This window comes from Brachycentrus maculatus, unplaced genomic scaffold, assembly GCF_059751285.1.
Source record: "Brachycentrus maculatus isolate JH-2025_06_01 unplaced genomic scaffold, ASM5975128v1 h1tg000285l, whole genome shotgun sequence".
NCBI lineage: Eukaryota > Metazoa > Arthropoda > Insecta > Trichoptera > Brachycentridae > Brachycentrus > Brachycentrus maculatus.
Window position 1 is genome coordinate 771,905 of NW_028281036.1, and position 17,678 is coordinate 789,582.

General features: G+C 32.6%; 3 protein-coding genes across 13 annotated transcripts in view; 1 reads left to right on the plus strand and 2 right to left on the minus strand.

The window, feature by feature from the left end:
- Positions 1-1,036: 1,036 nt before the first annotated feature.
- On the minus strand, positions 1,037-5,089 carry LOC148305119 (NADH dehydrogenase [ubiquinone] 1 alpha subcomplex subunit 7-like). The gene is made up of 4 exons (XM_088267209.1): positions 4,925-5,089; positions 4,741-4,829; positions 2,573-2,677; positions 1,037-1,220 (listed from the first exon to the last, which is right to left on the minus strand). Exons 1-4 carry the CDS (start codon positions 4,988-4,990, stop codon positions 1,148-1,150), a joined length of 333 nt encoding a protein of 110 aa, XP_088123335.1. The 5' UTR covers positions 4,991-5,089; the 3' UTR covers positions 1,037-1,147.
- Positions 5,090-5,169: 80 nt separating this feature from the next.
- LOC148305120 (uncharacterized) overlaps positions 5,170-17,678 on the plus strand; it is a 62,020-nt gene continuing 49,511 nt past the window's right edge. Inside the window, exons 1-2 of one of the 4 annotated variants that reach the window (XR_015838241.1) lie at positions 5,206-5,320; positions 12,729-14,015. The gene's annotated coding sequence lies outside the window, so the exon portion shown is untranslated. Of the gene's footprint in view, positions 5,321-12,728; positions 14,016-17,678 lie in introns of those variants that run through there. The other 3 variants (XM_088267223.1, XM_088267224.1, XM_088267219.1) reach the window with 3 other exon arrangements.
- The window catches only part of LOC148305121 (calcium release-activated calcium channel protein 1-like), a 70,115-nt gene continuing 59,597 nt past the window's right edge, over positions 7,161-17,678 (minus strand). For all 8 annotated transcript variants that reach the window (XM_088267218.1, XM_088267215.1, XM_088267210.1 and 5 more), the window contains one exon: positions 7,161-9,301. In XM_088267218.1, coding sequence (XP_088123344.1) covers positions 9,147-9,301 — 155 coding nt within the window. In that variant the 3' untranslated portion in view covers positions 7,161-9,146. The remainder of the gene's footprint in view (positions 9,302-17,678) is intronic.

Here is a 17,678-nt window from a genome sequence, read left to right on the forward strand (position 1 = left end):
CGAAATACTAACGCGGTTAAAAGGTTAACAAACCAATATGTACGTCATTTTTTGCTATATCGCGTTTCGTTATATCGCGATTCTATTGTATAAAACTTTTTAATACCCAAATCCGCCATCCAGTCTAATTGTAATAAGGCACTGCGTTCTACTGATGCAGTGTTAGCTTTATCATCGATGGTGCATAGGGCATTTCTCCTCTAGTACTCCTATACATTCCATTTTCTTTACTACAAAGCAGGGATATCCTTCGCATGTCATATGTATCCCATCAAACATGTTCCGTCATACACAAAATTACGATTTAAAATTTACAGTAATGTCCCCGCATTTTGTGTTTGCATATTTATTATATATCAGTACAAACACACAATGCAAAGTAGAGGGTCAACGAGGTGTGGGCAGAAGACAGATCTCCTGTCTCCGGAATATACGAGATTGGACGAGGATTAGGACCGTCGAGGCGCTGTTTAGAGCTGCCCAAGACAAGGACAATTACTCTCAAGTGATAGTCGACGCCAGGGGGACCTCTGTCAGGTTATTATAAATAATAATAATAATAATAAATTTGGATAACTTATATAGCGCCATTTTCGTAAAAAAATACCTCAAGGGCGCTTCACTGTGAATGAATTGGGGAAAATATTAGGGTGGAAATGATTTAGCAAACAAATGCGTTTTTAGTCTTTTTCTAAAGATCATCTCACTCTCACTATTTCTAACCATTGGTGGAAGAGCATTCCACGCCGCCGCCCTGCAACAGCAAAGGCACGCTCGCCAAATTTAGTGCGTTGGTTGCGAGCTGGTAAGATCACTTTGCCCATTGCAGATGTTGTAGCCGATCGAAGCGTGAGACGTCTATCAACCAATTCATCTAGAATACACAGCTCCTTAAGATACTCTGGAGCCATATTGTCTAACATGCTCAGAAGAAGAAGATTGTTACATAATATATACATATCAATTCTTTTATCATTTGAATTGGTATTTAACCATAATTTATTTTGTGATACTTAACAAACTAAAATAAATAATATTTTGAATTGAATAAATTTATTTACATTTCCTATGCTTTGCGTAGTTAAACAAAAAATTATAGTTTAAAGTCTACTAGTATTAGGCTAGGGTTGAACAGCCATTTTCTTCTTCAATAGTGATGTTCATCCCATTTATAGACATTTCCAGGCGTCGGGTGTTTAGCGCTGATTTGAGTTGTCTCTCTGAAAAAATAAAACATTTTTATTGGCAGTACTTTGCAGTCGATTATTTATTTTTAAAATTAAAATATTATTATAATGTACACACCGTGTATGAATAGTGTAACTGTTAAAACCAATTATTAAAATTTGACATAAAATCATATGAGATTTTGTTTATTCATAGTTCACATTTACTTTTACTCCAAAATTTCTACTGTCGATCATTTCTCGATAATGTAATGAGTAATGGATAATATAAAGAGTAATGACTAGCAATTTGCAATGTCAACCTGCCTTTGCAAACAATCTTCGCATCTTCCCATATTCATGCATCTTTCCATACATACCTGCCGATCATTCCGACTCTGAGCTGACAATGCTATTTGAGATATTTTATAATGCCAAGTTTTTCTTGGTCTTGCTCTGTTTTTATTACCATTCGCCTCGTAAGCTAGCCTTTTTTATGCCTTATTTTTTCTATTTTTAATTAATGTTTTACTTAGTAAATACCACTATTTCTTAAAATCTACTGTGACACGTGTTTCGATGCATTCCGCATCATTTTCAAACACCGTATCATACCATACGGTGTTTGAAAATGATGCGGAATGCATCGAAACACGTGTCACAGTAGATTTTAAGAAATAGTGGTATTTACTAAGTAAAACATTAATTAAAAATGGATAGATTTTACCACAAACTGACTGCCGAATCAATTAATGAAATTATTTTTTCTAATTTGATTTGAAATATTAGTATTTAATTTATATTTGAAGCACTAACTTTGTGATTTTCCATTTTATAATTAAAATGTAACTTTGTTTTAAAACAATTTTATATTTTAATTATGAAAAGTTAGTGTTTAACCCATTGCACCACTAATAAAGATGACATAATTTGTTCATACAACACTATTAAATTTTGACACATTTTTAAAATTACAAAAATATTATTACCCACAAAATAAAAATGTAAAAGCATAATTTTTCTGTTTGTATAGCTAGACATGCTTATTTAACCTAAATATACTTATTTATGTAATTTTTATGAATAAAGTTATTGACATTCTGTTTTAATGTAAAAAAAATCAATTCAAATACAAACTGGCGAACAGTGACAAATTGACCTTAGTCGGCGATTTGCCTGCTTTGTATAATTTGTATAATAAAAAGAATATCATCATTGTTTTAAGTTCATTAAAAATCTTAATTATCAGAAGACACTTAGCAAATCCAACCGAATTCTTTTCTTGAAAATGTTGGTAAATAAAATAAATTACAGAATCAGGTGACCCTTTATTGACAGTGCTGTATGTTACATAATTAAAATTTAAAAGATCGCAATAATAATAAGATAAAATAAGAATAAGTTACCCAGATTTAGCATCAGCGCTCTGAAGGAGTGCAGGTCCCAGGACATTCATAGGCGGAGTTACTTCTCTCCTGGCGTCACGCGCATAGTAGTAATTATCCGACAGCCTACAAAGAAAGAGATATTTTTATTATATACTTAAATAAACAGTGAAATCTCTATCTATCATTCCTCTAATAATCATTTTCCCAGATGTGTAGTTTATTTCATCAACCCCGAATTTATTTCATACAAAAATAGATCACATTGATCGTTTCTCTATCACCATTTTACTGCGTTGAATTACGTTGCATATTTGATACATTTGATACATCTTGTTCGCCTCCGTAGTGTAATGGTCAGCACGCTCGGCTACCGTTCTGGAGGTCCCGGGTTCGATTCCCAGGGGGTCAAATAAATATAAGTGATTTTTTTCACTGTAATATTTATTCAATATTACCCTGGACTGGTCCTGAAGCGGGGGGCTGATCACCTTTCCTTCATGTGTAGACGATCAAAATAACACTGCGTTTATGTAAAGCAGTGCCCTATGCACCATTGGGGTACGGATAAGGGTTTTATACATATATATATATATATATATATATTATATATATATATATATATATATATATATATATATATATATATATATATATATATATATATATATATATATATATTTGATACATTTTGTCTATTTTTTTACATTCAACGACAATATTCCAAAGTGTAGGATAGAAACTATTGAAAGCTTGTATGGAGCAAGGTTGACAGATACAGCAGAAGAGGTCGATATTGATGAAGAGGAGCCGCTGTCTCTACCTTTATTTTTGGAAGCATGCACACTCTTTGAAAGATTGAAAACTTTCAAATTATGCACATTCAATAAGTGATGCCGAAAAAAAAGTTGCAAAGCCGAAAATATACTGATGACTTACAGAAATAAAAGAGTAAAAAGCAAATATCGATCACAGATTACTCACGAGTACAATGCAATAGACTTTTTAATATTTTTATTTTCTTTATTTAAAATTCTTTTGCATGAAATAAATTCAAAAACTAAAAATATTTATAAAAAATAAAAATAAATACAAAAAAAGATCCCACGAAGGCATGGCCTGTGTGTGGGTATACAAAATAAATAGTCATAGTACAGGGTATAGGTTTCTAAGTATAATTAGTTAATACAAAATACAAAAAACTTAAATTAAATACAAAAAAAAATAAAAATAAAAATACTTGACTCTCAGTGAGCAATTTTTTATTTTATTTTTTTTAATTAAAACTTAAACATAAAAAAGATGACAAAGTAAAAAAGTAAAAAGCTAGCGATCATGTTCTAAATGAAAAAGGAACTTAAAATAATACATTTATTTATATCAAAAGCTTATTATGTATTCTTCTTAGAATTTTAATCTACCAATGGTTACGCAGATTCGGAGGATGGTGTCTTTACTCGATCAGCAGATAAAAAAAGGATGCTCTAATAATAGACAGCAATATTCTGGATGTTTCTTGAAAGTATCACCAGTATGTTGGTGCACTGCTATGGTTGTTACAGCCCATCAACAGTACCAACCAAATAAAGCATTTGAAAACACTAATACATTGATACTATATGTGTAAGTGTATTTGTCCGCCTCTGTAGTGCGATGGTCAGCACGGTTACCGTTCTGGACGTCCCGGGTTCGATTCCCAGGGGAGGGATCAAATAAATATAAGTAATTTTTTCACTCTAATATTCATTCAATTACATTGGACTTGTACCTGAAGCGGAGAGCTGATGACCTTTTCTTCATGTGTTAACGATCAAGATAACACTGCGTTTATATGATGCAGTGCCCTATGCACCAATGGGGTGCGGATAAGGCTTAGAAGAAGAATATGTGTATAATGCATAGTAGCACTCACACTATGCCAAACGCTGAATGACAGGGTCTATGTCTGACTTGAAAGGCATCAATATTTTGTTCAATATCATTGTAATTTTGATAGTAACACTTTTTTACGGAACTCTTATATGTCCTACAGGATGGCATATGAACCCCGCTGTATTTAGAAAAAAAAAAATATCAAAAATCAGCCTTATATCTAATCCAGTAATAAAGACAGCTTGAAATTTTGTTGGATATATCCAATATCCAACAAAATATCCTTATAAGTAGCAAATTTAATGCAAAATATTTACTTGTGACATGGACCGTCGGGTAAATCGGGAGGTGGTTGTGTTCTTGGTGCAATATCCTGCTCAAATCTTAATGCCCTAGTGTGTTTTCTCTGAAAAAAGGCATCGATTGTCAGAAACGTCAAAAAATAATAACCTAAAATTACGTAATTACAGAAGCGTATACAAGTATTGGTCGTTTGCTTACCCCGAGAAGGAAATTTCTCATCGCCTGCAAAATAGGATTAATATCCCTCGGCTGTACTTTTGGCATCGTTAACACGAGAAATTTATTTTCAAGTCTTTTCTGAAACCCAAAACACTTTACAAAAGTCAAAAACGTCCTGTTAGTGTTGCCAATTAAATTAAATACAGACAATCAGCTGAAGAGTGAAGAAAATATTGCATGTAGGTACCTACGTAGATTTGTTTTCTTTACTGGCAGGACTAGTTTCCTAATGTCATTGTCAAGTGTCAAATTTCCGGTGTTTTGAATTTGCGGTGTTTTTGTTTATATTTCATTCAACTCTGATGTTTCTGTTTATGTTATTTTGTGTTGAGATAAATGGTTTAAATAAATAGTTTTCTCGGATGGAAAATAAAGGTATGTAATTTTGTATTAAAAATCTTTTAATATAATTATTTCTTAATTAATTTACTACATTGATCAAGTACCATCACAAAAATCGGCGATTATTCTGCATTTGCACCTATTGTCGGCATTTTCTCATTTGTTTTTTAATTTTTGTTGTTCCTAGCCTCACAAGGGCCCAATTTGCTTAAAAATAAAGATTCGCGTGATTCAGTATTTCTATGTGAAAAATTTGTCAAAATATATCCACTAATATAGAATTATTCAAAACGCATTTTAAAAGAAGAAAGCAATAACACTACATGATTTGTAAAACTGAAATCCAAAAAATGTGGAAACGACTGAGCTATGGATCCTGAATTTAGGTTGTCTGTCGATTGTTTGAAAGGAAAAAATATATATACATATACTAATACGAAGATTGTGTTACCTGAAGCGGAGGGAAGCACCTTTCCTTCATGTGTAAAAACGATCAAGATAACACTGCATTTATAACGCAGTCCCCTATGCACCATTGTGTTGCGGATAAGGATTTTATGATTATTATTTTTATAAGATTGCATTATTATCACAAATGAAAAATATCCATGTAAATTTTACAAAAACCTTGTGATTTTACAAAACTAACTAACCATCACGTCGCTTCTCCGAAGGGGTAGGCGGAGAGAATAGAACGCCACACCACTCTGTCTTTGCAAACATACTTCGCCTCTTCCGCATTCATGCATCTCCTCATACTCATTATTTCGACTCCTAACCTGACTGCTTTCATGTATTTGACATACCTGATCAAGTAAGTTTTTCTTGGTCTTCCTTTGGTCCTTTTGTGATTTTATCTTTAATCAAAATGAAAAAAAAATGTTTTGTCCATAATTTTTATTTATTAAAATAAAACATAATTTTTATTAATGGATAGTAATAAAAATCGACTAGTTTTAATATTAATAAAGGCTGCTTTTGTAAAAAATTAAAAACAATGTTAACTATATTGAAAATATTTTACACAGCTTACCTTCATTTTAACATGATTTGAGTTTATTGTGATATATTTATCAAATTTCAGTAGTTTTAGATGATTTAAAAAATTTATCATAGGCTATAAATATAATATTTTAACATTATTTATTACAACATTTTTCAAAAAGAATTAAGTACTCCATAAAGTGTGAATTACTCCACGGTACTATGTGTTCACTGGTTTATTTTATTATTTTTTATTGGGTAATAGAGACCATTAATTTGCAAAAATAGTAAGGTACTTTAAAAAAACTTGAATCAGGTGCTTACATATTTTTATTTTATTTAACTGGCAACATTTATTTTGGAAGTTCCAAACTAATTTAAATTTTTGAATATATAATCTTGTATTCCAGAAGGGTTCCTTTTTCTTCTAGAAACATGCCTCTTTTTATTTATCAAATATATTTTAATACTAGTGAATTTAATATATTTATATTAATTATTTATTTATAACAATTCATATTTATTAAAACAACAATAATACTATTAATATATATAATTTATTTGATCACAGATGTTCACAACAGTTCTCTCAAAAAATACAAAATAAACAGGGTAATATTTATTAAGTTCTTGTATGTACATTGAGCTGATTGCTATATAGCAAATCTTCCAAACAACCGAAAGATATATATTTTTTTAAACATTCAAATTTTGAAATATCTGAATAATTTTGTTATTTACAACAAAATGTTATAAATAAATTATCTGGTCAAATTATAAGCTAAAATAATAAAATGAAAAGGATATTTTCTGGCGTTTCTCATGTATGTGATTATAATCCAGGATTCGGACCTCACATACAAATTCTTATTTGTATGTGAGGTCCGAATCCTGGATTATAATCACATACATGAGAAACGCCAGAAAATATCCTTTTGCGTTTCCTCTTGAGTTTCTGCTCAATAAAAAAGCTTCTTCATCTCGCCAATAGGTGTCTCTAGTGAAAATTCTAGTGAATCATGTACAATATTTCAAACAGACTTTTAAATTGTTAACACGTTGACTGCCAACGATGAAATAACTCATAGATTGGGTACTTTGCTAGGATGCTGACCACGAGTTAGCTCGTACTGTGTTCACTCGCCATATTCGCGCAGCTACGATACAATTCCTAGTATATCAGTGCTAATATGGATAGATGGCGCATGGGAAGAGAACCGAAAATCAATGCTGGCTTACATGAACAGAAAATGTAATTGTAAAACAATTATTCAAAATCAAGAAGTAAAATAATATTTTTATTGAATATCTTCTTCTTCTTCTTTTTGTAGATCCTAGGGATCTGTTCGTGCCTCCGCATGTCGCTCTTGGGATGTTGACTCCCAGCTGTCTTTCCATCTTTTCGGAGGTCTGCCTGGGGGTCTGCGTCCTTCAGGGTTACCTTGAAGGGCGATACGTGGAAGTCTGTCTTCTGACATTCTGTTTATATGTTCATTCCAGTATCGCCTTCGTTGTCGTCCCCACCTCTTGATATCTTCCGTCTTACACATGCTCCGGATGTCGGTATTTCTTACTCGGTCTCGCAATGTGTTTCCGGTTATGGATCGGAAAGTCTCCATCTCGGAGGTTCGAAGTCGAGATTTTGTTCTGGAAGTATCTGCTCTTGTCTCAATCCCGTAAGTGGCTATTGGTCGAACACATGTTTTGTATATTTTCATTTTACTTTCTATTCTCATGTGTTTGTTCCTCCTGTGAATAAGATTAAATGAAATTGGCTTTTTAGACCGAAAATCTGAAAATTGCCAGAGCAATCAACGTTTTAACAGACAACTAATTCAATCAATCAGCATGGAAAAATAAATAATAATATATATTTAATTACCTACTTAAACCTATGCTGGGAATCTTTCTGTTAACTTTATAGCTATCGAATAATCAATCATTAAAAAATTTATTTAACGAAAAAAAATCTCACTCACAATATTGCAGTATTGTTTATAAAATATTGCATTAAAAAAATATATTTTTCTTAAATATTAATTGGGCATATTATTTAAATTTATTAATGCTCAAATTCATCACAATTTTTTTTTTGTACTGAATTTTTATTTATTTACGTATGTATTATCTACTTAATAGATTTTTATTCATGACTTCGACTAGCATTTAACCACGAGCCATGAAATGCTTTTTACAAGCCGTCATTATATATTTTGTATTTTAGCAGACAAATAACTGACTGATGAATAATTAGGGTATAAATTAAACCATCAAGTCATCTTAATATAGAACACTCAATGTCTAACACAATATATCAAATGCTCAGCGTGACTTGTCAATCATCCAGTATGGCTTGACAAATGTCCAACATGCCTTGGTAAATGTCCTTAGTGATAGCTTGTTGATATCGAGCACAGCTTATGAAATGCTCACCATGGCTGTTCAAATATCCAGCATGACTTTTGGAGCATTCAACATGACTTGTCAATATCTAGTATCAAGCATTATGCATGGCTTTGCAAAACCAGCACTTGTCAAATATCCAGTGTAACTTGCAATATTTCTAGCATGGCTTGTCAAATATCCAGTATGACTTGTCAAATATCCAACCTGACTAGTTAACCTGTTAACATCTGATGCATGGCTTTGCAAAAAAAAGCTTGACTTATCAAATATCCAGCGTGACTTGCAAAATGTTGAGCATGATTTGTCGAATATCCAGCATGACTTGTTAAATACCCAGCATGATTTGTCAAATATCCAACATGACTTATCAAATATCCAACATGACTTGTCAAATGTCCATCATGACATTGAGGAGGAATGGATTTGAGAAGCGAATCTGCCTGAGGTAACTGGTGAGGCTGGGCTTTGGTCAGACTGGGGAGTGTCCGTTTGTAGTGCTGGTAGCCGAGTCGAGGTTCCTCTTCATGTCTTCCAACTTCTCCATGTCTTCGGTTGAGGAGTCGCACTTGTGGACCACCAGGGAGTGGTAGAAGTGGACAGCGAATGCCACAAACACAATGAGAACTGAAAAAATATAATATTTTTATTAATTGATTCGGCAGTCACTTTGTGGTAAATTCTATCCATTTTTAATTAAAGTTTTATTTATTTAATTAATTTATTTAATTTATTTAATTTATTTATTTAATTAAAGTTTTATTTATTATTATTCTATCCATTTTTAATTAAAGTTACTTTGTGGTAAATTCTATCCATTTTTAATTAAAGTTTTACAAAGTAAATACCACTTTTTCTTAAAATCTACTATGACACGTGTTTCGATGCATTCCGCTTCATTTTAAATGATGTGGAATGCATAGAAAAACGTGTCACAGTAGATTTTAAGAAATAGTGGTATTTACTATGTAAATTTATTAAATGGTGCATATTATAAAGTTTTCAACATTCTATAAGCTGCCAGAATACACTAAGTAGTTTGAAATGTCATATTTATGTGGTTTTTAAAGTAAATTCAACTTTACGTTTCATATCGGGTATTTTCTTCAGGCTAAAACCTTTAAAGAACGGGGATTACTCAAACAGGGATTTAAGAGTTCATGTGTTTTGCCAGTATACCCACAATATATCATTATTAAACCATATCCGCTCCCTAGATGGAGCATATGGAGTCCACAAACTGTCTCCAGGCTTTTCTGTCGGCTGCCAGCTCCCTTGCATCCTCCCAAGTCAGATCCGCGTCCCGAAGTTCTGACGAGAACTGCCGATGAATAGTCAGCAGTGGTCGTCCCGGGCGGCGCGAACCTGATGCCTTGTAAAAGAGGCAAGCTTGATGGCGGCTCTCAGGAGGCATGCGGAGTACATGGCCAAGCCAACTGAATCGCCTTTTCTTGACGACAGTTGTGACCAAGATTTGCTGCGTCCTACGCCTTATCTCTTATAGTCAACAATATATCAAATGATAAATTATGTACAATACAAACTATTAAAACTATTAACACGGGCAGGAATCCAACTCCCCACCCAAGTATCCACCCTGCTTTCTGAACCTAATTCTAGAATTGCGGGCATAATTTCTAAAATGATAAAGCTAAACATTTAAATTATGAAATTTTCATTCATTGTTACCATTATTTTGTTTGTAAATAAAAATAAGACTACAACATTTTGAGCGTGTCCAAATACTTGTTCACAAAATCTGGATTATCTCCAATTACAGGAGTTATTTTCATATTATTTTGTTTCTCATGCGTGTGATTATAATCTAGGATTCGGACCTCACATACTAATATAAGAGTTTGTGCTTAGTAAAAAGCTTCTTTACATCTCACCAATAGACGTCTCTAGTGAAGTTCTAGTGATTCAAGAACAAGGTTTCTAAATTGGTTCATATATATAGAACTTCCAAGAATTTGAGTAGTGTGGTTGTCAATAATGGGTAGAATTGGTGAATGTTACACGTGTGTAAACCAGCCTATGACGGTCGTCAGCCCCGTAAATGCCCGTACTTCCATATTCTTCTTCATCTTTGATGAGATGTCAAAAAATAAAAATAAGACTGGTCAAAATATCCTATATTATTTTTTGACATCTCATCAAAGCTGAAGAAGAATATGGAAGTCTGGGCATTTACGGGGCTTACGACCGTCATAGGCTGGTTTAAGTGATCACTTTACACACGTGTAACATTCACCAATTCTACCCATTATTGACAACCACACTACTCAAATTCTTGGAAGTTCTATATATATGAACCAATTTAGAAACTTTGTTCTTGAATCACTAGAACTTCACTAGAGACATCTATTGGTGAGATGTAAAGAAGCTTTTTACTAAGCAGAAACTCTTATATTAGTATGTGAGATCCGAATCCTGGATTATAATCACACACATGAGAAACGCCTGAAAATACCATTTTCATTTTTATTATTAAGCTTATAATTTGACCAGATAATTTATTTACAACATTTTGAGTGTGTCCAAATACTTGTTCACAAAATCTGGATTATCTCCAATTACAGGAGTTATTTTCATATTATTTTTTGACATCTCATCAAAGCTGAAGAAGAATATGGAAGTCTGGGCATTTACGGCTGGTTGTCAATAATGGGTAGAATTGGTGAATGTTACACGTGTGTAAAGTGATCACTTAAACCAGCCTATGACGGTCGTAAGCCCCGTAAATGCCCAGACTTCCATATTCTTCTTCAGCTTTGATGAGATGTCAAAAAATAATATGAAAATAACTCCTGTAATTGGAGATAATCCAGATTTTGTGAACAGGTATTTGGACACACTCAAAATGTTGTAAAATATCCTATCATTGGGTGACTGCTAAATATTACTTGGATATTATTGTTGTATTACAGGAATTTCAATACAAAAACTGCAGTTTCTCAGCATTTAATTATCTTCTTTTTCTAACTCATATCCGCATCTAATGGTGCATAGGGTATTTAAAATAAGGGTCTCTGCTACAAAAAACAGCTTACTCAACTCAACTAAAGATGGTGCTGACAACGTGTCAATAATACAATATATATGAGTAATAAAATTTGAGTAGTGGGTTTGTCAATCATGGGTAGAATGGTCAATGTTACACATATATAAAAGTGATTACTTAAACCGGCCTATAACAGGTTGTAAGCTTCCATATTTGGACTCCAGACTTCCATATTCTTCTTCATATAGATTGAGGTGTCAATATAGAATATTAGATATTTTTTATTAAGTTTTACTTGGTAGTTACCCCTATTTCTTAAAATCTAATGTGACACATATCGGCTGTCCAAATTTAAAACACAGTAAGGGAGATTTTTTTATAGTACGTTTTTTTGCATTTATGGACTAAGTAGACTCTACTTAGTCCGAAAATGCAAAAAAAACGTACTACAAAAAAATGTCCCTTACTGTGTTTTAAATTTGGACAGCCGATATGTTTCGATGCATTCCGCATCATTTTCAAGAATGCAAATTCTTAAGAATGCATCGAAGTACGTGTCACAATAGATTTTGAGAAGTAGTGGTATTTACTAAATCAAAAATGGATAGATATTACCACAAAGTGACTGCCGAATCAATGAATGAGAATATAAGTCATTCATTTTGTCTCTATCAATCAGTATTGTGATGTAAAACCATTTAAACATGTGAAGTCACATGAATTATTGAAGAAATATTACACACTGTCTTTTATTATACTAATTCACGACCTTCACACGGCATACCGTAGCTATTCTAGAAACTTGTCTAGGAATTGTCTGACTGTGGTAAATTTCAGCCAAGAGTATACACAAATTAAGGGGGTACTCGCAAACATACGCGAGGAGCCACATGTTTCTCCACACACATTTTTTTAAAAGAATATATATTTATTTATAAATTTAACAGAACATTAACATAAATACATTTACAATAATAAATAACAAATAAAATAGGTAATTGTAACATTCCAATTACAAAATTACACAAATGTTAATTCGCCATTCGCCAGGAACTACGCCTGGATGGCTTGACTCTGGCCAATATCTGTACCCGACGGATTCTCCAGTTCTTTGGACACGTTGCGCGTGGCAACGAGGATAGCCTGGAACGACTAGTTGTGATCGGTAGCCTGAAGGGAAAGAGAGGGAGAGGAAGATCCCCCACACGATGGACCGATCAAATTAAGGCAGCAGCAGGCGCCTCAGTGGTTGGAGCGCTACGTGCAGCGCTGTCAAGGGATAACTGGAGAAGAGTCATTGCTTCTGCAAGGGTCACAGCCCTCAGCAATGAGGATTAAGACGGAGAAGAAGAGAAGAAGACAAATGTTAAATGAGTTAAAAGTAAACAGCAAGAATAAAATATAGCAAAAGTTTAGAAGATTAATAAGCAGACTTAATTTAGAGCCTGAGTAAAAAATAATAATAAAAAAAGAAAAAAACAAACAGTTATAAGATGTACAAGTTGAGAGGAGCAATAAAGTAAAAATAAGTGCTAAGTAATAAGTAAAAAAACAGTAAACACATAAAACAGAAAACATTTATTGGAATTTTTTTTAAGAACATATCGCTCACTCCTTTCAAGAACGTCATAAATCAAAAAACTTGATTTTTCAGGAGAACGTTTTAAAAGTTAAAAAATATAATACAATGTATTAAAAATAAATATCAAGCCACTTATTGAACTTTTTACTGAGCAACAGATCTTTTTAGGTAAAACCTAACTGTTTTTTCTCCATTTGAAAATTATTCAGTTTATTTAAAAAAATATACTTAAACAATACATTTTCTTCAAAATGCAAAACAACACTCTCTGACCTGTAGCGGGTAAATATTAAGTAAAAAATATGCCTCTTTTGCTGGGATATAGTAAATTTTCTGGGCATTCCGAAAACATGCACAACTGAAAATTGACGATTTTTGATTTATGACGTTCTTGAAAGGAGTGAGCGATATATATATATATATATATTGAAAAAAATAGTTATTATTTTTTTTTTAACTCCTTACTTATTGAAGAATAACTCTTTTCTTTTCAAATCCGATTATATTTATTTAGATTTTTTTTCAATGCAAAACGGTGTTTTAAGCACAAAAAATATGTCAAATGTTACCTGGGTTTAAAAAAAATAATGTTACGGGCAATCAAATATTCCGCCTTATTCGTTAAGTCGCAACTTAATTTTCCCTAAATCCAGGTAATATTTTACGAAATTGTTTTTTTTTCTTCTTAAAACACAGTTTTTGCATTGAAAAAATTTGTTTTTCTTCGAAACAAATATATGGTTTTGAAAAGAAAAGAGTTATTGAAAGGTAAGATGTTAAAAAAAATATAAAAAAATTATTTCAATATATATTCTAAAAAAATAAATCTAATATGTATTCTAAAACAAAATTAAGCGTGACCCGACGACTGGTTCTATGCCTTGCCAGAAACCAACTGAGTTTTATTAATACGAATTTGGCCTTAAAACCCCATATCCCCATACCCCCTATACGATAAAACGCAACTTTATTTTAAAAGGTAATATTTGAAAAGAAGAAAAAATTATTTTTTCAATACAAAAACGGTATTTTAGCAACAAAAAAATAATTGTATTAAATTTTACCCGGGCTTAAAGAAAATTAAGTTGCAATTTATCATACATTGGGCCTTAATCATTTGAAATTCTACAAACTGGATAATTAGCATTGTATTCTTGTCTATGAATGACTTGAATAAGTTTATCCCAGCATTTCCAGCGTTGTTCACCACCTGAGTCAATATTGCACAGACGGCTCCAATTTGGAATTGTAAATATGGACCAATTGGTCCAACACACTCATTCAATATTCCGAGTAGCGATCACTCATGGGAAAGTTTATGACTTATTTTCTTGCGTGATTTTCAGATAGTCATTTTCATATTTTCAGATCACCCATGATGTTTTTTATTCACCAATCTTTTACTCTAGCAAGTTTACCTTTTTAAATATGTATATTTTTAAGTGTCTGCCTCCGTAGTGTAATGGTCAGCACGCTCGGCTACCGTTCCGGAGGTCCCGGGTTCGATTCCCAGGGGGGTCAAATAAATACAAGTGATTTTTTCACTGTAATATTTATTCAATATTACCCTGGACTGGTACCTGAAGCGGAGGGCTGATCACCTTTCCTTCATGTATAAACGATCAAGATAACACTGCGTTTATATGAAGCAGTGCCCTATGCACCATTGGGGTGCGGATAAGGGTTTTATTATTATTTATTATTACTATATTTTTAAAGGAATAACCCGCAAAGCCTCTACTAGAGGCTTGTTTGCAGGTAGGATAGTAAGGATAGGGAAGGTGAATGTGAAAAATACATCACCAACACCCCGACCAATTGAAAATAAAACTAACTAACTAACTAACCATCATGCCGCTTCCCGCAGGGGTAGGCAGAGAGAATAGAACGCCACACCACTCTGTCTTTGCAAACATTCCTCGCCTCTTTCACGTTCATGCATCTCCTCATACACACCCGCCGATTGTTACGACTCCTAACCTGACCGCTTTCAAGTATTTGGCACACCTGATCGTGCCAAGTTTTTCTCAGTCTTCCTCTGCTCCTTTTTCCAATTACATTCGCCTCATAAATTTGTTTTTACCGTTCTTTCCTCACTCATTCGTTCTACATGTCCAAACCATCTCAACACACCTTTCTTAATTTTATCGATAATGCTTGTCTCAGCTTTGCATTCCTTTCTTATTTCACTATTCGAACATCTATCATACATCGTTGAAAATAAATCTTTCTTGTGTTTATTTTGCACCTAATATAACGTATGAAAGTAAAGCATGGAGTTGGCAAAAGAAGAATGATCCCAGTATGTGAAATAATCTGTTTAGGATCTTGCATACATCTTAATATAAGGGTCTCTGCTAAGTAAAAGTGTCGGGTTGTGGTCCCGTGGTTAGTGTCGCGGATTCTCAAGTCAGAGTTTAGTCACTCTACCACAATTTGATACCTATTTCTAATAATGAGCCGCTTAGGTTCACAGAAATAGTATGAAATTGAAATATTAGTGTAAATAATAAAAACACAAATATTTCTCTTTTTAAAAAAAAAAAGCTCTCCTAATCCAACCATACATTTCAACATATATAAAGAAGGATATGGAAGTCTGAGTACAGGGATACAGGGCTTACAACCTGTCATAAGTAGTGTAAGTGATCACTTTACACACTGTGTAACATTCACCATTCTACCTATGATAACGATCATACTACTCAATTTTTTGGAATTCATACATAAAAATATCAAAAATCTCATGTCGCTTCATATTTGAGTTCACGGCAGCATCTACGGTTGGTATGTAAATAAAAAATTCTCTGTTGAATGAATGCTTTCTCAAACCAACCATAGATAGCTCCAATGAAATCTCACACAATCATGAGATTTATGATATATTGATATATTGAGATTTATGTTACCCGTGTGTGTACATCACACCTATGACAGATTGTAAGCCCTGTAAATGCCCAGACTTCCATATTCTTCTACGTCTATGTTGTGATCTCAAAATGTTTAAATGAATTATTTAATTAAGTATTTATTGACATGTCGCTCACTCCTTTCAACAATGTCATATATAAAAAATTGTCAATTTTCAGTTGTGCACGTTTTCGGAATGCCCAGAAAATGTATATCCCAGCAAAAGCGGCATATTTTTAACTTAATATTTACCCGCTACAGGGCAGAAAGTGTTGTTTTTGCATTTTGAAGAAAAGGTATTGTTTAATTCTTTTTTAAATATACAAAATATTTTTCAAATGGAGAAAAAACCTTCAGGTTTTACCTAAAAATATCGGTTGCACAGTAAAAAGTTCAATAAGTAGCTTCATATTTATTTTCAAAATATTTTATTATATTCTTAAACTTTAAAAACGATCTCCTGAAAAATCAAGTTTTTTGATATATGACGTTGTTGAAAGGAGTGAGCGATATGTCAAAAGTCTACGTTATAAGAGGCTATGTATGAATGTGAAGGAAGCTAGAAGTGTATTTCAATACAGAAGAGTGTGGTGTTCCATCCTCTCTGCCCACCCCTGCAGTGAACCCGGTGGTAATAGTAGAAGTTTAAAAAATAAATAAATTTAAATGATGGATATATCAATATTTTACTGTAAATCAATTATGCTAATTCTGATTGAACAATGTGTAAGACGGGTCGTTTAAAGATTTATTCAGTTTTGCCAAATATTTGATTAGAATAAAAATAAACGGTTCATTGCACATTCAAATAACATGCTTAAAAAAAAAATGTACTCATGTTTTATAAAATTTATGTATATATACTTATTTAGCTTATTTGAAAAGGCTTTCAAATTCATATCAGGGACTTTCACCCTTTTTAAAAGTTATTTTTTACAAAAAAATATTCATGTCTCCCTAAGTGTTTTTCACTTTAATATTAATATTATCCTCTACTGGTACCCGAAGCGCAGGACTGATCACCCCACCTTCATTTAATAAAACGCGATCATGTTAATATTACATCAATTTGATGCTGTGGCCATTGCACCATTGGGTGGGGATCGTTATCCGTATCAGTATTTGAATAGTGGTATTTACTTCTACCGACCATTGTCGGTAGTAGTAAATACCACTATTCAAATAACTTTTTTACTTGGTTGATACCACTATTTAAGTAACTATTTAACTTGATAAATACCGCTATTTAAATATCTCTTTTACTTGGTAAATATTACTATTTCAATGACTATCAAGCTAAATGAATCCACTATTTACATAAATAACTTGATAAATAAAACTATTTAGTAACTATTTAATTTTATAAATATCACGATTTAAATAAGTAATTAACTTGGTAAAAAACCACTATTTCAATAACCATTCAACTTGGTAAATACCATTATTTTTACTTATAACCCTTATCCGCACCCAATGGTGCATAGGGCACTGCATCGAATTGACGCAGT

Bases quoted from the DNA above. Each gene is read 5' to 3' on its own strand.
- LOC148305119 (XM_088267209.1), bottom strand. From the start codon at position 4,990: ATGCCAAAAGTACAGCCGAGGGATATTAATCCTATTTTGCAGGCGATG. The intron at 4,830-4,924 runs GTAAGCAAACGA...GCCTTTTTTCAG, and splicing joins TGAGAAATTTCCTTCTCGGG to AGAAAACACACTAGGGCATT. The intron at 1,221-2,572 runs GTAACTTATTCT...TTATTTTTTCAG, and splicing joins AGCGCTGATGCTAAATCTGG to AGAGACAACTCAAATCAGCG.